The sequence below is a fragment of the Vipera berus genome, assembly GCF_964194415.1.
Source record: "Vipera berus genome assembly, chromosome: Z".
NCBI lineage: Eukaryota > Metazoa > Chordata > Lepidosauria > Squamata > Viperidae > Vipera > Vipera berus.
Genome location: NC_138205.1, coordinates 20,519,440 through 20,541,566, shown reverse-complemented (window position 1 = coordinate 20,541,566; position 22,127 = coordinate 20,519,440). Strand labels below are relative to the sequence as shown.

At 42.1% G+C, this 22,127-nt stretch overlaps 1 protein-coding gene across 1 annotated transcript in view; it reads left to right on the top strand.

The window, feature by feature from the left end:
- LOC308677152 (cathepsin D-like) overlaps positions 1-20,737 on the top strand; it is a gene marked incomplete at both ends in the record, with an annotated part of 41,669 nt that extends 20,932 nt beyond the window's left edge. The window contains 5 exons of the mRNA XM_081343317.1: positions 619-818; positions 6,182-6,313; positions 8,603-8,798; positions 17,141-17,239; positions 20,540-20,737. Of these exons, the coding sequence (XP_081199443.1) occupies positions 619-818; positions 6,182-6,313; positions 8,603-8,798; positions 17,141-17,239; positions 20,540-20,737 (825 nt within the window). The remainder of the gene's footprint in view (positions 1-618; positions 819-6,181; positions 6,314-8,602; positions 8,799-17,140; positions 17,240-20,539) is intronic.
- Positions 20,738-22,127: the final 1,390 nt, after the last annotated feature.

The following is a 22,127-nucleotide window of genomic DNA, read 5'->3' as shown; positions in this document are numbered from 1 at the left end:
GAGTGAGCGCCTGTTACTCGTCCCAGCTTCTGCCAACCTAGCAGTTCGAAAGCACGTAAAAATGCAAGTAGAAAAACAAGGACCACTACGGTGGGAAGGTAACAGCGTTCCGGGTGCCTTTGGCGTCTAGTCATGCCAGCCACATGACCACGGAGATGTCCTCGGACAAGTGCTGGCTCTTCGGCTTTGAAACGGAGATGAGCACCGGCCCCTAGAGTTGGAAACAACTAGCACACATGTGCGGGGGAACCTTTACCTTTACCTTTTGGATACCCTTGCTCATTTTTTAAAGCACTGAAGACCATAACTCCTGATTAGTGAAGGATCAGATTGGTTATACAACTAATAATAAAATTATCTGTATGTAAAAAATGTTAGGATGTCTACCAGCTATGATAAAAAAAGTCAAGATGGTAGTTATGAAGGCTTGATTGAGACTTTGCCCATTTTTATACTGTATGCATTGCAGGAAACTTTGATAAATCATATAGATGGATGAAATGATCACAGGATGCACATAAAAATCAGGCGGTTTTCATTGCACTTGTCCATACCTTAGAGACACCCATTGAAAGCTGAAACAGAAGACAAAATGCTGTGTATTTTCTTTCTCTTCAGATTGGCAACGTCACCGTTAAGAACCAGACCTTTGCTGAGGCTACCGATTTGCCAGGCTTGGTTTTTGTGGCTGCCAAATTTGACGGTATCATGGGACTGGGTTATCCCTCCATCTCAGTCAACAACATCACCCCACCCTTTGATAACATGATGAAGGCGAAACTTCTGAAAGACAATGTCTTCTCATTCCATCTTTGCAAGTATGGACCTTTCTGCTATCGACATCACCTCCTCGCTGATATTGGCCAAAGCAGACGACTTCCCAAACCCCATCCCCTGGGATTCATTTTTTTATGAAAGTTGGGGAGAGCGGGAGTGGTGGTGGTGGTCCCTTCCTTATCCTCAGCAATTGGCATCCAACTTATATAGTTTCGTGCTACAGGAAAGATTCTCCGCTCTTTCTGAACAATCTCAGCCTTAGTTCAGTAGGGTGTAAAATGACTGATTGAAAACGTAGATTTAAAGTCAAACTAGTAGCTCAGAAGTGGTTCTGTCTCCCTCTCCCTCTCCCCCTCTCATCTTCCTTCCTTCCTTCCTTCCTTCCTTCCTTCCTTCCTTCCTTCCTTCCTTCCTTCCTTCCTTCCTTCCTTCCTTCCTTCCTTCCTTCCTCCCCTTCCCTTCCCTTCCCTTCCCTCCCTCCCACCTTCCCCTCCTCTACCCTTCCCTCACATCTCCCTTCTCCCTCTCACATCTTCCTTCTTTCCTTTCTTTCTTTCCTTCCTTCCTCCCTCCCTTCCCTGCCACCTTACCCTCCTCTCCCCTTCCCCTTCCCCTCCTCTCCCTTCCCTCCCTCCTTCCCTCCCTCCCTCCCTCCTTCCTTCCTGCATAAAGATAAAGATCAAGCTTCTGACTTAGTGCCTTCCAGATGTGTGGGAACACACCACCTATCCCGAGTACCAGGAGGACAGAGTTTGTTTTGTAATTGATTTAATAACCCACTTCCAAATGACTCACCAAGAGCAATTCAAGATTTCAAAACATCTTACAGTACACAATTATCAGTTGTTGAATACAGTGTAAGCGTTATCATATTATTATATAGGTGGCAGATAACTTCTTTTACATACGTGTGGGATGTGGAGAATCTCCATTCATTCGTAACCCTCTCTCTTCACATGTTGGGTGATTCCTTTAGTCTCTCAGCCTCGCCTCATCATGTCTTCTGCCACCTGTTTGCAGGGGACTATCACAGTTATCAGATCATTCCCCAGGCAAGGACCAGGCTGAATGTGAGTACAGGTAGTCCTCAACTTATGACAATAATGGAGGCTGCCCATTACAATTGTAAGTCATAATGGTTGTAAAACAGGCCCGTTTTTAATGATCTTTTTTTTCGCAGTGGTCACTAAGCAAATGTGGTGGTAGTAAAGTAAATGCTGTGGTCATAAAGCGAACATATCAGTTATAAAGTGAACCCATTGTTCATTATGGACCATTTGTGCAGAAAACCAGAAGCCGGTTTTGAGCAAAAATGTCGGAAAATGCAGGATGTTGCAAGTGGACATCAATGCTGGCCAGTTGCTGAGCACCTAACGTACAGCCATGTGACTTGGGGGGGGCGGGTCTCAGCCATTGGAGCTTCAGAGCCAGGTTGTAAATACCTTTTTTTTGCGGGGGGGGGGGAAATCTCTCGTATAACTTTGGATAGTCGCTAAGCAACTGGTCATACATTAAGGACTATCTATAGTGGGAATTGTAGTCCAGGCAAGAAAATGTTGTTCCAGCAGCCACTGTCTCAGCCATCTGTTCTGGAGGACAACTCCTCATGTCTCTCGGCCTGAGTCCTCTCTCTCCCTCTCTCTCCACCTGACCCATCAGGTTGATATCCTCCCTGATCCACCTCCCTGGTGGCGGATCCCCAGCAGGGATGAACTCTGGTGCTTTCTTAGGGGCATCCAGGGTCAGGGGTCAAAAACATCAAGATGGAGGCTGCCACTACGGTCAAAGCTCTCCCCATTTTATTACCTGTTGTTTGGGCAATGCAGTTTTGAGGTCATGGAGACCATCTTGACTTTTTTTTGACTCTTCTGGCAGAACAGAGAGTAATCTTTCTGATTACAGGTGGACTTTCAACCATTCATTTAGCAACCTTTCCAAATTACAATAGCACTGAAAAAAGCGACTTATGGCCAGTCCTTCAATTTACAACCGTTGCGGCAACTGGCGTGTATTTATAACAGTTGCAGCATCCCGGGCTCATGTGATCACCCACTGCAGCTTTCCCAGCTGGATTCTGATGAGCAAAGACAATGGGGTCGCTGGATTCACTTAATGATTGCATGATCCACTTAACGACTGCAGTGATTCACTTAATCATGGCAAAAAAAGGTCGTAAAATTCAGGTGCGATTCATTTAACAATTGCAATGGAAATTCTGGTCCCAATTGCGGTCATAAGTCAAGGACTACACATACTTGATTTTTTTCTTTTTCTTTCTACTGTTTTCCCACAAATTCAGGGCCCACTCATTTTCGGCTCAAGCAAGTATTGATCTGATTAGTAATTACTCGATCTCTGATTCCTTTTTATTGACTCAGGTTGTTTCACTACCTAACCATTTCCTTTGCATTTTCTTTTGCCATCTCTTCCAGACTCCGTTTGTCCAGCCCGGGTTTTAGATTCACAGGCCAAGGTGCTCTCTTTGCACTCCCAACTCCACACTTTTTATAAGTTTTTCAAACTCTGCATTTCCATTTATTCCTGTGACTTTCCCCCCGTCCTCTTGGATTGTCCTTGCAGACTACACTTTGTTTGCTGAGAACCTCTTTTTCTCCTCTTGTGACCCGGTTGACTCCTCCCTTGTATGATTCCTGTCCTGCTTTTCGCCCCCAGATATCACATTGAAATGAAGATAAGTAGCTCTCACTCTTATCAGGATTCAGTAAGCCCCTTATTGGGAGCACTTAGAAACAGTGTTTCTAAATCTTGGCTATTTTAAGATACCTGGACTTCAAGTCCCAGAATTCCCCGACCAGCATGCTCGCTGGGGAATTCTGGGACTTGAAGTCGACACATCTTAAAGTAGCTAAAGGTTCAATGCTGAGAGTTGAAGTTCACACATTGCCAAGATTGAGAAACACTGCCCTAGAACTTGAAGTTTATGATGTGAAAAAAGGGTAGGGTAAAAAATGGACATAAAGAAAGAAAGCAAACTTCCTTTGTAGTACAACAAAACCAAGCTTTCTCAGAAAAAGGAAGAATGCCAGTTCAACAGGCACCTGTCTTGGCTTGTTATGCAGCCTGGTCCTTATTCTTCTTGTCATCACACATGATGGTATTGATCCAGGGCTGTGTGCAACATCTGGACTTAATCTTGAAATCTATCAAATAAGAATCAACAATGTTGTCCTGGATAGCGTGGGAATAATTTATAAATGCTACAATGCGTTAGAAATATTGCATAGGGAATATATGTTAACTTACTCAGCTCTCCACAGTTACTGATTTATTGCCTCCAAAACTCTTTAAACTTTGTTGTTGTTGTTGTTAGCTGCGAAGTCGTGTCCGACCCATCGCGACCCTATGGACAACGTTCCTCCAGGCCTTCCTGTCCTCTACCATCTTCTGGAGTCCATTTAGGCTCACGCCTACTGCTTCAGTGACTCCATCCAGCCACCTCATTCTCTGTCGTCCCCTTCTTCACTTGCCCTCAACCTTTCCCAGCATTAGGCTCTTCTCCAGTGAGTCCTTCCTTCTCATTAGGTGGCCAAAGTATTTGAGTTTACTGTCCATAGGATTTTCATGGCAAAGATACTGGAGTGGGTTGCCATTTCCTTCTCCAGTGGATCACGTTTTGTCAGAACTCTCTGCTATGACCGTTCCGTCTTGGGTGGCCCCGCACGGCATAGCTCATAGCTTCATTGAATTATGCAAGCCCCTTCGCCACGACAAGGCAGTAATCCATGAAGGGGCCTTTAAACTTAGGCAAACATAAGAATTAAACACTTATTTCACACTGTAAACACATACAAGCGAACACACAAACTCTATTAACACAATGTAAACCTAATTATAATGCTCAAGTTCAAACGAAGAGACCCAATCCACATAATTTGATTTAATCAACCCCTTCTCTGGGGGTCAGCACCCACAAATGCCCACGCCCCTCAAGAGTTACCCTAGAATCAGCACGCACACACTTCCACACCCAGGAAAAAGCTCCCTTATAAGACAACGTCTCTGCAGCTACCCCTAAAGGCAAACTTTTTGCTTTGGGGAATAAATATTTCTCCTTTCCTCGCAGCTCTTTGGATTTCACTTTTATTTATTCTTGCGCAACCCCAGCCCCACTTGAAACCCCAAATTATTCTTCTGACAATAGCCACGGAGGATATTCCTCTGCCAAAATAACAGTAGTATGTATATATGTTTTGTTTCTTGTTTTTTATGGAAAAAGAGTGTTCAATACAGGGACAAATCTTTGTGAACTCCTGTTACTTTTCTGATTTCTGGTGGCAAAATTAAGCATGCTACCAACCTTTGCTAAAGGTTACCTTGATTAAATAATTTGATCAAATGGTTAGTACTTTTTTGCCTGTTTTTAAACTTTATTTTTTTAAGCTGGAAGGCAATTTCCTTTGGAACTGTCAAAGAATGCAGGGAGGGTAGGATTAATGCTTCCCTTCCCTTCCCTCTCTTCAGCTAATGCAGGGGTAGGCAACCTTGGCTCTTTTATGACTCATGGACTTCAACTCCCAGAATTCCTGAGCCAGCTGGCTCAGGATTTCTCGGAGTTGAAGTCCATGAGTCATAAAAGAGCCAAGGTTGCCTACCCCTGAGCTAATGGGACAATTGACTTTATGGAGAAAGAAATGACACTCCCACTGGATTATTTTTTTTTCTTCACTATGCTCAAGTAAAGAATTGCCTCTTTACCACCATCTAGTGGCAGTGTGAATTTGTGCAGCTCAGGCACAGTAGTTCTAACTAGAATATTGATGGAGAAGAGCAGTGTTTTTCAAACTGAAGTCACTTGATGTGCGGTCCCCAGAATTCCTCAGGCTTAAAATGCCCAACTTAGAAAAACATTGGAATAGAGGAATGGAATATTAGAGGTGGGGTGGGTGGCTGGATAGCCATAATAGAACTAGGACAGGCACGTAAAGCAGAGGTGTCCAGCTTTGCTGGCTTGTGGGCCGGATGCGTCATAGTGAAACTGTGCCCACCCTATTGCTGGCAAAGGAAAAAAAGTCGTGATACATTGCAACACGTCACGTGACGTTGCGAGTTTGACACCCCTGACGTAAAGCTTTAGTAAGGGTAAACTAAAAAAAACAACAGGAAAGGAAATTGATGAATTGGGCTTTTAATTTTCCAAAATGTTTCAATATGGTCCTGATTTCTATTCCTATCCCCTAGGCACTAGACACACTTAAAATTGATCCTGGGTGCAGCTTATCATACAATCAGGAAAAGAGTTGAGATAAGTTAACAAGCTTCGTGTACCATAATTGCTCTTTTCTTTCTCAAGACCTTTGGCCATCTTGGAAAAGAGAACTTTCTTGCAGTAAATGACACTGGGGCTTAAGGCAGCTTTTTAAACTTTTGCCAACCTTTCTCTTAGCACCAACCAGACCTCACCACAAGAGAATGGAGGTGAAGTTATTTTCGGAGGCATCAACCACAATGCCTATGTGGGAAAGCTTCACTACATCCCAGTGTCCCGCAAAGCCTACTGGCAGATCAAGATGGACAAGTAAGTACATCCTGCCTTCGCACAAGCCCTATTTCACCTGGAGCAGATATACAAGAGATTCATTAGGAACTCTGTGTAGAAACCATTATTTATTAGATTTGCATCCCACTTTTATTACTTTAAAAGTAACTCAAGGCAACAGACATGCAGAATGCTCTTTCCTCCTCCAATTTTTCCCCACAACAACAATCCTGTGAGGTCGGTTGGGCAGAGAGGGAGGGAGAGTCACTGGCACCATCACTCAGCCAGTTTTCTTGCCTAAGATGAGGCTAGAACTCACAGTCTCCCAGTTTTTAACTTGGTGCCTTAACCACTGGATCAAACTGACTCTTTTATAGCCCAGTCTGTAGAAAAGTCAGGGTCTCTTTCACTTTCTCTGTTACACCTCACCTGATATACTGTTTTCTTCTAAAATGCTTTGGTCACCCTTACTAACAGAGGCCAGGGTCGTCAATCATCTGACCAACACTGTGCAGAGTTATTTTTGTCTCCCCAACCACCAGTCCTGTCCTCTGTTCCTTCTCCCCAAATATTAATGATGTTAATGAAAGGAAGCCCCACATTTATGCTAATCGCTTAATTTGAACAATCCCATTTTAAATTTTAAAAAAAGGTCAGTTTGCAATGACCCAGCTCTATGCTCTAAAAGCTCTTTGATTCTATGAGCTCCAAATAATACGGCCAATTTACATTTGGATTTAGCCGAGGGCTAATCCGATGTGATTCCAGGGCATGAAAATTTACCACATCAACAAGAAGATGAGGCTACATCCTCTTCCCTAACACACTGATCTATGCAGGGTGAAAGTAACGCTTGGTTTTGGAATAAAACAGCAGACAGTCAGACAAAGGTTCCCAGCAGACTCTGAAAGTGACACAGTCCACAGAGAACTATGACCATTCATTTAACAACCATTTAAGGTTATAATAATACTGGAAAAAGTGATGTGCAACTGGTCCTCACAATTACAACCATTGCATTGTCTCCAGACTTGCATGATCAAACTAAGGGCACTTTGCAACCATCATGTATTTACAAAGATTGTAACATCCCGGAGTCATATGATTGCCATTTAGACTAGACTAGACTAGACTAGACTAGACTAGACTAGACTAGACTAGACTAGACTAGACTAGACTAGAATAGAATAGAATAGAATAACAGAGTTGGAAGGGACCTTGGAGGTCTTCTAGTCCAACCCCCTGCTCAGGCAGGAAACCCTATACCATTTCAGACAAATGGCTGTCCAGTCTCTTCTTAAAAACTTCCAGTGTTGGAGCATTCACCACTTCTGGAGGCAGGTTGTTCCACTGATTAATTGTTCTAACTGTCAGGAAATTTCTCCTTATTTCTAGGTTGCTTCTCTCTTTGGTTAGTCTCCATCCATTGCTTCTTGTCCTGCCTTCAGGCGCTTTGCAGAATAGCTTGACTCCCTCTTCTATGTGGCAGCCCCTGAGATATTGGAACACTGCTATCATGTCCCCCCTCACCCTTCTCTTCATTAAATTAGACATACCCAATTTCAGCAACCGTTCCTTATGTGTTTTAGCCCCCAGTCCCGTAATCATCTTTGTTGCTCTTCTCTGTACTCTTTCTAGAGTCTCAACATCTTTTTTACATTGTGGTAACTAAAACTGGATGCAGTATTCCAAGTGTGGCCTTACCAAGGTGTTAAAAAAGTGGTATTAACACTTCACATGATCTTGATTTTATCCAGTGGTGGGATTCAGCCGGTTCACACCAGTTCGGCACAACCGGTAGCTAATTTTTGTTGTCCAGGCCCAGAATGGACTTCCAGAAGCGGCATCCACGCAGAGAACCGGTTGTTCACATATTTGAATTCCACCGATTCTATCCCTCTGTTAATGCGGCCTAGAACTATGTTGGCTTTTTTTGGCAGCTGCAGCACACTGCTGGCTCATATACAGTATGTGACCTTTCCAAAGGGCTTCCAACAAACTCAGTATTGCTTAACAACCAGTGATTTGCTTAACGACTGTAGCAAAAAGGCTGTAAAATGAGGTACAATTCACATAACGACTAAAATCCCAATTGAGGCTGTAAGTCAAAGATTATCTGTACAGATTCGGTCCCCCCACTTCCTCTGCTATGGCAAGGGAACTGGACCTTGGTCTGTAAGAAATTGCTGACTGCAAACTCTCCAAATTGTGTAACCCCCCCCCCCCGGCCTCTAATGTTCTGACACTTTCTCTTGTCTCCCACTGAGGCTTCTCCTCCGATCTTAACCAAGTTTCAAATCCCTGTCCTTTCCCAAACACACTGTTTAGGATAACCATAGAGAAAAAGCCCAAGGAGAAATCATGTTGGCCATGGAACCTGCTTGAAAAAACCAATTCATCCACCATCTGCAAGGACGGTTGCCAAGGCATTGTGGACACCGGGACCTCTCTCATTACGGGGCCAAGCGCAGACATAAAGGCTCTGAACGAAGCTATTGGTGCTCAAGAAGCTTTTGGTGGACAGGTAAGAAAGAGATGTTCCTGGAACAACCAAATCTGGGCTGCAAAATCCCAGATGACCACTAGACAGCAGCAAGTGAGTGTCCCAATCACCAACACTTTGCTGTCGCCTGGTGGTCTTTCAAGTATTTGCAACCCAGATCTGATAACCTAGCCTTGATTTCATTATTTTACTACCATAGGGAGCTTTTGGGAACCAATAAGTACCTATGGACAATGTCTCAAAATAGTTGCTGCATCTTGTCTATTCCCTAAATGGCATATTGCAGAGAGCTCCACTCTGGCCACCCTTTTTTAGAGTTCCAAAGCTCTATTTCCCGGCTCATTTTGGAACAACATGCTGGCAAACGATGCCCCAACTATTGCCCAAAAGGTTTCTTGGAAATAATGATGATGTGTTCCTCAGCCTTGGCAACTATACGTTGTGTGGACTTCAGCTCCCAGAATTCCCCCGCCAGCCATGGTGGCTGGGGAATTCTGGGAGATGAAGTCCACACATCTTAAAGTTGCCATGATTGAGAAACACGGTTCTAGAGGCAGGCGTTTTGCTTCACAGTATGTCTGCTCCTGATTTATATAATTTCATTAAAAGAATATTTAAAAAATAAAAGTCGGATGGATGGAAAGCTCCCCCACTGAGGCCCAAGAGTAGCACATTTGCCCATCGCAGACTTGGCATTTTTGCTCTGCAGCTGACCTGCCAATGGCAGACTGACATTCCTCCTCATTCTAGAAAAATCCAGAAACATGACACAGAACAGAACAGAACAATCACAATCACAGGGGCTGAGGCCAAACTCAGCTTTTATTCAAACTTAATGGGTCTGCATATGCATCTGTGTAGTCTAATATTAATCAAATGCTACTCCTTAAAGTGGTGCTGTTAGGAATCCTGGCGGGGGGAATGTGGGGTGTGCGTGTTCACTGTCTCTTTCCTTCTACAGTGGTACCTTGGTACTCATCAGTAATTAGTTCTGGGAGTACCAAAAACAATAAGTATCAAATAAATTTATCCCATAAGGAATAATGCAGTGGGTCACAAGGCAGCTGTTACTGGCAAGTTCTAGTTTGTGCATTGAGTACCAAACAAACAATGAGTACCAGGATAAAATACTTTGAGTACCATTTCAATTCAATTCAATTTAGAACAGTGCTGGAAGAGACCTTGGAGGTCTTCTAGTCCAACCCCCTGCTCACGCAGGAGACCCTATACCATTTCAGACAAATGGCTATCCGGTCTCTTCTTAAAAACCTCCACCCACAACTTTTGAAGGCAAGCTGTTCCACTGGTTAATTGTTCTCACTGTTAGGACGTTTCTCCTTAATTCCAGGTTGCTTCTCTCCTTGATTAGCTTCCATCCATTGTTTCTTGTCTTGCCTTCTGGTGCTTTGGAAAATAAGTTGACCACCTCCTCTTTTTGGCAGCCCCTCAAATACTGGAATACTACTATCATGTCCCCCTTAGTCCTTCTTTTCTCTAGACTGGCCATACCCAAATCCTACAACCGTTCTTCATATTTTTTTAATCTCCAGGCCTTCAATCATCTCAGTTGGTCTTCTCTGCACTTTTTCCAAAGTCTCAACATCTTTTTTGTAATGTGGTGACCCAAACTGGATGTAGTATTCCAGGTGTGGTGGTACTAATACTTCATGTGATTTTGATTCTATGCCTCTGTTTATACAACCAAGGATTGTATTAGGTTTTTTTTTGCTGCTGTCACACACTGCTGGCTCATAATTAAGCGATTCTCCAATTTGATCGTCCAAGTTGATGAGTTTCAAAGCAGTTGAGTACCAAGGTACACCTGTATGGGTCTTCCTCCATGAAGCTCCAATACCATCAATATAGTATTGCTTGTCTCTATTTTCAGTACTCAAGCTTGAGTACAAGGTTTGCAAAGCTAAAACTTTGCACTCTTCAAGATGAAATGATGGAGGATGTTTGTGATTGCAGACATAGAAAAAAAATATGGGGAAAAAATGTTGAAATGGGATTTCATAGACTCTACACAGGTAGTCCTCGTCTTATGAATGGTTGTTTTTTTTTTATTGAAAAGTTTTACAGTACATTTTATCTTTAACAATCCCCCCTTCCCCCCACCCCTACCTAACCCTCCCTGTCCCTCCCCCCCATTCCCCCCCCCGACTTCCCAGAGCTAAGTACAAGGTATAAAAACAAAGAACAATCATAAACATCCACATGCTAACAACAATAAACTATTAATTCTATCGCCCTCTAGCTCATATAAGATAACTACAAGCAATATTAATATTACATATAAAAAAAAGAAAAGAAAAAAAAAGAAAACTTATTCAAATGCTAAATGAAATTTTTTAGTCCCATATTTGTTCTGGATATAATCAATCCATTTTTTCCACTCCATAATATAACGGTCTTGCGAATGATCTTTCAAGTAAGCCGAGATCTTTGCCATTTCCGCCAGGTCAGAAACCTTTAAAGTCCATTCTTCTATAGTCGACAGTTCCTCCTTCTTCCAATATTGACCTACTAAGAGTCTTGCTGCTGTAATTAAATTCAACATCAACTTAATGTCCACAACAGTAGCATCTGTAATTATGCCCAACAAAAACAATTGCGGACAAAACTTTATCCTTTGCTTGAAGATCTTCTGCATATTCCACCAAATTTTTATCCAAAAAGCCTTAACCTTTTTGCAGGTCCACCATATGTGAAAATATGTTGCATCTTCGCCACCACACCTCCAGCATTTTGGCTGATAGTTCGGATACATACTTGCAAGCTTTTTAGGATCTAAATGCCATCTATAAAACATTTTATAAAAGTTCTCTCTTAGGTTTTGGGCTTGTGTGAATTTTACGTTCCTCACCCAGATCTTTTCCCACGTGTCCATTGTAATAACTTCTTGAATATTCTGGGCCCATTTTATCATACAATCTTTAACAAGTTCTGTTTCTGAGTCAATTTCTATCAATGCAAGATATATCCGTTTGATATGTGCTGGACCCTGATTTCTAATTTGCTTTATCAAATTTTCATCAGTCATTGCAAAACCAATTTTCTGATCTTCTTTCCACCTGGCCCGTAACTGAGTATATTGAAACCAAGTTTGAACAATCTTCTCATCTCGCAAGAGGTTGTACGGCTTCAAACACCAGACATTTCTTTCCAAGCTTAAAATCTCCTTATACGTAGTCACATCATGTTTAAAGCCAACATTTATGTTTTCTATTGCGTGTTTTGGAATTGCCCACAACGGCATCTTGTAATCTAGCATATGTCTATACTTCTTCCAAACTCTCAACAATGCCTGTCTTAAAATATGCACTTTAAACACATTATCTACCTTCTTATCATACAACAGATATGCATGCCAGCCAAATAACAAGTCATGGCCCTCAAGATTTAATAATCTCTCTTGTGTCAAATTAATCCAATCACTTATTCCTGATAACGCAGCAGCTTCATAATATAATTTAAGATTAGGCATTTTAAGACCACCTCTTTCACGAGTATCCTGCATAATCTGAAGTTTAACTCGTGGCCTTTTCCCTGCCCAAACAAATTTATTGATACCCCGTTGCCATTCTTCCAAATTAGAATCTTTTTTAAGGACCGGTATCATTTGAAATAAAAATAAAAATTTAGGCAGGACATTCATTTTCACTGCTGCAATTCTTCCCAGCAAAGACAATTGCAGTTTTTCCCAGCTCTCCAATTCTTTTTGAATTTTCCCCCATAACTTTTCATAGTTATTTTTATATAACTTTGTATTAGAGGGTGACAAAAACACCCCCAAATATTTGACCCTTTTAACAATCTCAAATCCAGTTAATCCTTCTAAAAGGGCCTTTTGCGATACTGTCATATTTTTGGCCAAAATTTTAGTTTTTTGTGCATTAACCTTAAATCCAGAAACCTTCCCATATTGCATTATTATCTCCATCAGGTCCACAACAGAGTTTTCTGGCTGGGTCACCGTAACAACCAGATCGTCTGCAAACGCTCTCAGTCTATAATCCTGATCTCTAATTTGAATACCCTTAATTCTTTCCGAATTCCGTATTTTTACCAATAATATCTCCAATGTTAAAACAAATAATAAAGGTGATAACGGACACCCTTGTCTTGTGCCCTTCTCAATATTGCATACTTCAGTCAAACTATTATTAACTATTATTCGGGCAGTTTGTTTTTGATATAATGCCCTAATTGGTTGCAAAAATTTATCCCCAAAATTCATTTTATCTAAAACTTTCATCAAAAATTGCCAATTCAATTGATCAAAAGCTTTTTCAGCATCTAGAAAAATTAGCGCCGCAGGGATCTGGTTGTTCCTTTCCAAAAACTCCACCACATCAACTATATGCCTCACATTATTTTTCATTTGTCTACCACTGATAAACCCAGTTTGATCCCCATGAATCACCTGTTGCAGAACCCTCATCAATCTATTAGCTAACACCTTGGCAAATATCTTGTAATCTGTATTTAAAAGTGATATCGGTCTATAGTTTTTTACTTGAGTAGCATCTTGATCTTCCTTCGGAATCAAAGAAATAAAAGCAGTTCTCCAAGACGGAGGCACCTTTCCCCCTCTCTGGATTGTCTGGAACAGTTCCTTTAACGGCTTTATCAGCTCCAATTGTAGATTTTTGTAATAAACCGCAGTCAGACCATCCGTACCTGGCGCTTTATCCACCTTCAGTTCCTTAATTGCTATAAGAATTTCTTCTTCTGTTATCAATTGATTAATCTCCTCCTTTTGTTCTTGCGTAAGAACCGGGATGCTAGCATTCTTCAAATATACATCAATGTCCTTTTCATTAATCTTCTCCTTAGCATATAGTTTAGAATAAAAATCCACAAAGGCTTCCTTAATAAGATCCTGTTGAAACACAACCTTTCCCTTATATTCAATTTTATCTATATTAGAAGCCCTTTGCTTTTTCCTTAACCTGTAGGCTAGCCATCTACCTGGCTTATTAGCATTGCAAAAAGTATTATGCCTAGCAAACCGTAAATTGGTTGCCACTTGATCAGCCATCAACTTATCAAATTGTCCTCTTAATAGGTTAATAACCTCCTTAATCTTCACATCCAATGGGTTCAAAATTAGGGCCTTTTCTTTTTCCCTAATTTCATTCTCCAGTTCTTTCCTTCTAACTTCCAAGGTACGTCTGTATTTATTATTCATATATATCAACACCCCTCTCATGTAGGCCTTGCTAGCATCCCAAACCATGTCCATAGAGGTGTCCTTATTCATATTAATTTCAAAGAAATCCTTCATCTGCTGTTTGTATTCTTCCACATTTCTCTGATTTCTAAACAAATTCTCATTTACGCGCCAAGAGCGCCTATCCCTATTGTCCTTATTGATCTCTAACCAAACTGGACTATGGTCAGAAATAGTTCTTGCACAGATCTTTACCTTCTTAATCCTAGAAAAAAAGTCATTAGTCAGTAAAATAAAATCGATCCTGGAAAAAGATTGATGTCTATCAGAAAAAAAAGTATAATCCTTTTCATGTAGATGTGTATCACGCCAAATATCTCGCAATTCCAAATCATCCTTCATTTCAAAACAAGATTTAGGCAATCTAGCATGGCTCGGGACACGCTTAAAAGAACCAGCTTTGTCCATCTGTACGTCCAGGACACCATTCCAGTCTCCCATAAAAATAAAAGATTTATAATCCAATTGGGTAACCTTTGTGTGTAGTAAGTTAAAAAAGTCAGCTTGTTGTTGATTAGGAGCATACAGTCCAACTAGAAGCGTTTTTTTACCTTCTAACAGCAAATCTATCATAACATATCTTCCTTGCTTATCTACTTCAATTAGTTCCGCTGTTAGAGTACTTTTAACGTAGACAACCACTCCATTTTTCTTGTTCATCACAGAAGCAACAAATTGCGTACCCAACCTTGAGTTCGATAAGTACTTTTGGTCCATAACCCTAATATGCGTTTCTTGCAAACAAATAACATCAGTCTTAAATTGTTTTAAATATTGAAAAACTTTCCTTCTCTTCTGTGGTGAGTTTAATCCATTAACATTCCAAGTTAGAAATTTAGTCGCCATTCTTGGCGTCCCGAAGCTTTTGGAGCACGTCTGCAATGACCCCTGTAACTTCCTTGGGCCGCGCCCCTCCCACAGCTTCACTGTAAGTACGCTTTGGAAGTTCCATAACTTTCTGCTGGTCTTGCTCCTGCTCTTGTCTCGCTCGTCTTAAAGCGGCACGCGTCATCCTCTGCTCCCCAGCAGCAGCTGATGAGACTGTAACTTGATCCCCTCCAGCACCATTCTCCTCTGTCTGTCTGCCTTGAGTGTCTTGAGGCTTTCCCTCTCCAAATCCCTTTGCAGCTTCCAGAAGTGATAGAGGGGTTGCTTTTAACACATTGCTGTAAAAATCACGTGCCTGAGTCACAGTAACCAGACGATGTCTTTTACCTTCATGCATCACCACCATTGCGACTGGAATCTCCCATCTAAACTTGATATCACATTTCTTAAGTTCCTGTGCAAGGAATGCAAAATCTTTCCTTCTCCTTAAAATCTTTGGAGGAATCTCTTTTAAAACCAGGACTTCTTGCTCAGCAACCACAAATTTAGTATCGTAAGCAGCTTGAATAACTTCATCTCTAGTTGCTCTCTTTGTAAAATAGACCACCACATCTCTAGGTAACTTCCTCTGCCTTGCAATCCATGAATTTACGCGAAAGATTTTATCCATACTTCCCTCTATTTCCGATGCTGGCTGGCCCAATACTGCTTCCAAAGCCTCAGAGATCAGCTGCTTTAAGTCTTCTTTAGGATTCTCTTTTAAGCCCCTGATTCTAATAGCATACTGCATCTGATGGTACTGGACAAGGCTCAATTCTCCGTCCATTTTGTCCCTTATATTTTCATTCTCCAGTACCTTTACTTCTAATATAGAGTTCTTTTGACTAAGATCCTCCACTTTTTCATCCAAACGTTGCACACATTCAGCCACACTTTCAATTGTAGACAAAATGTCTACCCTCATTGCACTAAACTTCTCTTCCATCTTCTCCTCCAATTTCTCCAATTTCTCCTCCAGCTTTGCCTCCAGCTTTTCCATCTTATCATCCATCATATCTGACATTACTTGCGATTGCTTTGCAAAGGCATCTTGTAAGTCCTTAAGCGTCAATGCCAGAGGAGGTGCAGGAGGAAGCAAAGCTTGCAACGAAGTCTGTTGCACCGGGGAAGTTCCCGCACTCTGAAGAGCTTTAGAAGTTTTAGCCGCCATCTTTCCCCACTTTCACTTGTTGCGTACTTTCACTTTAAAGCTATAAAATCCATTGAGTTAGAGAGTAAAGATAAAAGTCCACTTCACCTTGACCTCCTGTACCGCTCTGCCTGCACCTTAATACTCAAGAGTCTTTCCTTCTGGCAGGGGTGGTTGCTAATGCCTGGCTCTGCTCCAAAAATCACGGAGCAGAGACGCTGCGCAGCTCGGAGCTAACCCAGGCTTCGGGGGGGCTCAATCCTTCAGCCGCCCAAACTTTCAGCTCAGGCGGCCCCGAAGAGCTCAACCCCTACCTGGGGCCTCACCCCCTCCTCTTCTCCCGAGGAGGGGGCTTCAAATCCACCTAAACAGCTGATCGGCGCCGTTTTCGATGGAATAAACACAGCTGCGGAGCGGACAGCCCGGAGACGTCTGTCTTCGGCGCCGCGTCGCCACCGGAAGTCGTCTTATGAATGGTTGTTTAGCGACCGTTCATAGTTACGATGGTACAAGATACTTTTGACCTGGATTCGAAATTTGGATGGCCACCCACCTCTCCCACAGTCATTTGATTGCATTTCGGGTGCCTGGCAACCAGCCTGCATTTGCAGCAGCCCAAGGACACGTGACTGCGATTTATGACTTTTTTTTTTTGCTGGAAACCGGCCGTGTACTTCCAATTTCCGACAAGCACACTCCTTGTGGACAAGTCACCCTGCATGGAGGATTCCCTTTCCTAAGAATTTCTTTGAGGTCTGCAAGGGGCATTGAAATGGACTCAGTGGCCTGAAGGCATTGCTTTTTGATGTTCCTTCTCCTGCCGGCAGCAAAGTCACTGCACAATGGCACATCGTGTCACATGCTGCATTTTGCCGGACTTGACAGGGAAGAAGACATCTAAGAAACTAAGGTTGTCATGTTCAAAAGCAGCTCAGGCTGCACTGTGACAGTTTTCCCCCCACCCGTCTTAGGCAGCGCCTGTGGTGGGAATCAGCAGGCAATTGGCCCAGGAGAGACGGGAAGAAAAAAAGACACAACCCCAGCACTTTTGTGAGAGTGATATCAAACATTTTCTTTTTCTTCACGCCAATCTCCCTTTCCTTCTCCCAGTACATAATAGATTGCCAGAAATTATCTCAGATGCCCAGCATCACCTTTCATCTTGATGGCAGACCTTACACCCTGACCCCCGAGGAATATACTCTTCAGGTGAGCTGAGCCAATGAGATGCACACGGGAAAATGGGGGTGGGGTGGGTGGGTGTCTTAATAGAGACAGCCGGAAAACCACATTTTCTTGTGCTTGTTTTTCTTCTCCCAATGCGAGGTTTAATTCCATTTACCCTGAAAAGTTATTATTTATTTATTTAGCATATAGCATAGCATACATGGATTAGAAATATATATTAACATTACACCTAGATCAGGGGTAGGCAACCTTGGCTACGCTGACTCAGGAGTTCTGGGAGTTGAAGTCCATGAGTCATAAAAGAGCTGAGGTTGCCTACCCCTGACCTAGATTAATAAATCACAATAAAATACAAATGTTAAAAAGTCTATGTTCAAATATCACTGTCTCCAGGCCATCTAACCATTGAAGTTCAGCACTGTTTATATATTTTTTTAAAAAAAGTCAGATACTGGACCAGTATACAGGCAGTCCTTGACTTATGACCACTATTGAGCTCCAAAATTTAAGTTGTTAAATGAGACGTTTGTTGAGTTTTGCTCCATTTTACGACTTTTCTTGCCATAGTTGTTAAATGAATCACTGCGGTTGTCAAGTAAATCTGGTTTCCTCATTGACATTGCTTGTCAAAAGGTCACCAAAGGTGATCCCATGGCCTTGGGACACAGTAACCATCATAAATAGGAACCAGTTGCCAAATATCTGAATTTTGATCACATGATCATGGGGATGCTGCAAAGGTTGTAACTATGAAAAACAGTCATAAGTCACATTTTTTCAGTGCCGTTGTAACTTTGAACGGTCACTAGGCGAACTTTTGTAAGTCAAGGATTACCTGTATGCCCTCAACTTATAGCCAGTCACAATAGATAACCTTTATTGTCATTTTTTTACTGTGGGCACACTGGCACACATTACAAATGAAATTCTGTTGCTTGCTTTCAAAAGTGTACACATACATAACACAGATATAGACTATGTGTGTGTGTGTGTGTGTGTGTGTGTGTGTGTGTGTGTACATCCTTACATATAAAATATTAATCAACGTGATGTACAGTTTGACGTGGTACCCCACAGTCCCACTGAGGAGAGGATACTGTGCCCCATTTATACAGAGAGTCCCAGCAGACCCCATGTGAGGTGAGAATCCTATTCAGGATTGTCCATTGCAGACATGCTAGTTCAAAGCCTGCCCCTTTTTTTGTGGGGTCATTTATATGCTTTCCTAGGTCTGGGCGTTCAGTGGCCCACTTAGCTTTCCATTGGGAATTGATGTTAAAGTTGTTGGGCAGATGTTGCACAAGTGCCAGTGGGGGCTTCCTGGATTTGAATTTTCTGGCCGGTAAATGAGAAAGGTCACCGTGCACTATTGACAGGAATGAGTTGCTCATTATTTTGTCTGTATTCTCTCACTAGTGCATCTTGCCTTCGTAAAGCTGGTGGGGCTATATCACTTAGACCAGGATGCTAGTGATTTGGAGTGATTTTAATACATCCACTTATAATCCTCATGGTGGTGTTGAGTCTGGCATCTAATTTATTAGCATGGCAGCTGTTAGCAATAGCAATAGCTCATAGACTTCTATACTGCTTCACAGCGCTTTACAGCCCTCTCTAAGTGGTTTACAGAGTCGGCATTTTGTCCCCAACAATCTGGGGCCTCATTGACCGACCTTGGAAGGATGGAAGGCTGAGTCAACCTTGAGTTGGTCAGAATCGAACTGCCGAACTGCAGGCAGCCAGCAGTCAGCAGAAGCAGCCTGCAGTACTTCATTCTAACCACTGCGCCACCAAGGCTCTTAAGTAGTATTAAGTGGCTGTTAAGTAGTATTCAGCTGCAGAGTATACCAACCTTAGTGCTGGATGTCCTGAGGGTGGCAGCTGAAACTCCCCATTTAGTTCCATATAATTTCTGGATTATGTTATTCCTCCTACTATTGATTTTTGCCACTATATTCTCCAGGTGTATGTTATAGGAGAGAGTTTGGACCAACTTGGAGTAACATTGGATTATAGGATTATAGGGGATGGGGATTATGGGGGAGTAAGTTGTTGTTTAAGTAGACCTTTGAGGCTTTGTATGCTACTTTGTTGTTAAGGTGAAAGTACATAGTTACCATTTTGTTGGTACTACCTAGGAGTGAGTCTCCAGACAGTGAAGAATTTTCCCAATATTTTAAGATTGAAATTGGGATGCAGTCCCCTGGATTAGAATGTCTTGATGATGGAACCAGATCATGACCAGGGCAGAAGATTAAGATCCTACTCAACTGGAGATCCCCAAATACAACAGTCTTGGCTGAGCATATTTTGAAGCAAAGGTGTCCACAAAATATGAAGAAAAATGTCAAGATAGTGGCCCAACACACATAAAATCAATCCCACTGTCACAGACTCCATCTTGATTTTTTTTTACTGCATCCCGTGGAAATCTGGAGCCAGTGGACTCCTGATCTCCTCATAATATCATGAATACTGAAAGGAAGTTTCTATAAGATCTAGGGCAGAGAATTTGTTCCTCCAGAGACCATATTTCATTTTACAAATTAAAAAAATAAATAAATAAAACCAGAAAGTACAACATGATGTCATTAGGGATTCTCCCCACCCAACCTGGCCCTTTTAAAAAAAAATTGGGGAGGTTTAATGATATAAAATATAAGACGAAGTGGAAAACCATTCCATCAAATTTTGGTGACAACATTTGAAGTTACTGTGAAGGCTTCATAACAGGGACAAGTGCTCATAAGCCGTTCACATTTCCTGCAAATCCTTCCAATCCAGACTCTAAATTAAAATAATAAAATATCACTCGATCATCCTGGGGAAACTTTATTTACCTATTTTGGGGGGTGGGTAGGCAAGGGAGATTTTCAGTTGTACGCAGTTTTGTTGTTGTTCTCAAGCAACATATAAATGAACAGCTGGGAATCAAGACAAATACATGTTTCCAAAAAATAATTACCCCAGCATACCCCAGTCTGGCAGCCTCCAGTAGAATTGGACCCCAATCATATTTAAGGGCTCAAAGGTTGTCATTGGGGCCTCACTGGCCATCTCCCCAAAAAGTTGAACGTTCAGCTGATGGCATCTTTGATGATGAATTGTGCAAGAAGTTGAGGAGAGGAAAAATCTATGAGTTCCTGTCAGACAGAATAACCCATATTATGGTAGGAGGGGGGAAAAATGGTTTCTCTCTTCTTCAGCTGTCATGGATCAGCAATGGCCCTTGTTATGCTCAGGGGAAAGATCCCCAGTGATGAAAATGTGAAACCTTGAAGTTCACAAGCCCATCATCCAGGTGTCTCCTTTCTTCCACAGGTGACCCAAGCAAAAGTGACTGCTTGCATCAGTGGATTCATGATCCTCGACATCCCCAAACCCACAGGACCACTCTGGATCCTGGGAGATGTTTTCCTCCGACGATACTACTCAGTCTTTGACCGAGATCATGACCGAGTTGGCTTAGCTGTTTCTAATCAGTCTTCATGTGGTGCTGGTTCTGATGGAAAAGATTAACACCACAGCTGCAAGCAGAAAATTCCACTGCCCGCAGAGTGGTCAGACAATAGTAGCTATCATTTGTTTCATAGTATTAAGAATTTAAGAACCTCTTCAAGTATTTATTTTCCTACCAGTATAAGCATGGGGTCTGCATTCACCATACTTCGTGGAATAATTCCATTTATAAATACAAGAACAAATTTCCAGTCATGAAGGAGGAGGAGGAGGAGGAGGAGAAGGAAGGAAGGAAGGAAGGAAGGAAGGAAGGAAGGAAGGAAGGAAGGAAGAAAGAAAGAAAGAAAGAAAGAAAGAAAGAAAGAAAGAAAGAAAGAAAGAAAGAAAGAAAGAAAGAAAGAAAGAAAGAAAGAAAGAAAGAAAGAAACACTGTTTCCAGACTGCAACCTGGAAATTCTCCTAATAATTCCTAATGTATTCCTGAATCCAGAAATTAGCTGCCAGTGACTTCACCTGTCGTCTTCTCCTCAACTTCTTTCTTCCTGACCTCCTGCTTTTTGTTTCATGGACAACCTGATGTTACGCCTGACAGTTCAGAAGTCATTCTGCACAGTCTTAACTCCAACAAAGCGATCATAGGATTTCAGCCTAGCGAGTCCTTCTCCCTATAGCAAATACCAGACAATTCAAGCATGATAAAGAAAGAAAGAGGGATGGGGTTAGATAGGAGGGAGAGAAGAAGCCAGGGTTGCCTCATTTCTTGAAATCTAGATTTCTGGGTAACAGCCCTAATCTCAAAAAAGCCAGATAACTCACAGCTATGTATAATATGCTACAGATAGTCCTCAACTTACAACCACAATTGAGACCAAAAGTTCAGTTGCTAGGAAAAACATTTGCTAAGTGATTTGTGCCCCATCTTAAGACCTTTCAAAACCACAGTTGTTAAGTAAATCGCTGCAGCTATTTAACAATGCAGTTGTTAATTGAAACTGGCTTCCCCATTGACTTTGGTTGTCAGAGGGTTGCCAGATGGGAATCACATGACCCCGAGACACTGCAACCGTCATAAATATGAACCAGTTGCCAAGCATCTGGATTTTGATCACGTGACCGTGGGGATGCGGCAATGGCTGTTAAGTGTGGAAAACGGTCCTAAGTCAACTTTTTGAAGTGGTAACTCCGAATGCTTATTGAAAGTACTGTTGTAAGCCGAGGACGCCTGCCTTGGGCAGGGGTTTAAACTAGAAGCTCTCCCAGGTCCCTTCCAGCCTTACGATTCTGTGTGTTTGAAATGATGCAACTCCTCTGAGCTATAAGTTTAGAGAAAACTTGTTTTGCATACGGACGTGCATTTGTTTCAGTCCCAACCCTCCCTTTAAGGAACGTTTCTTTAGAGGAACAGGAGGAAGTCCTTTTTGCCCCTGAGAAAAGTCAATAATGAAGTAGA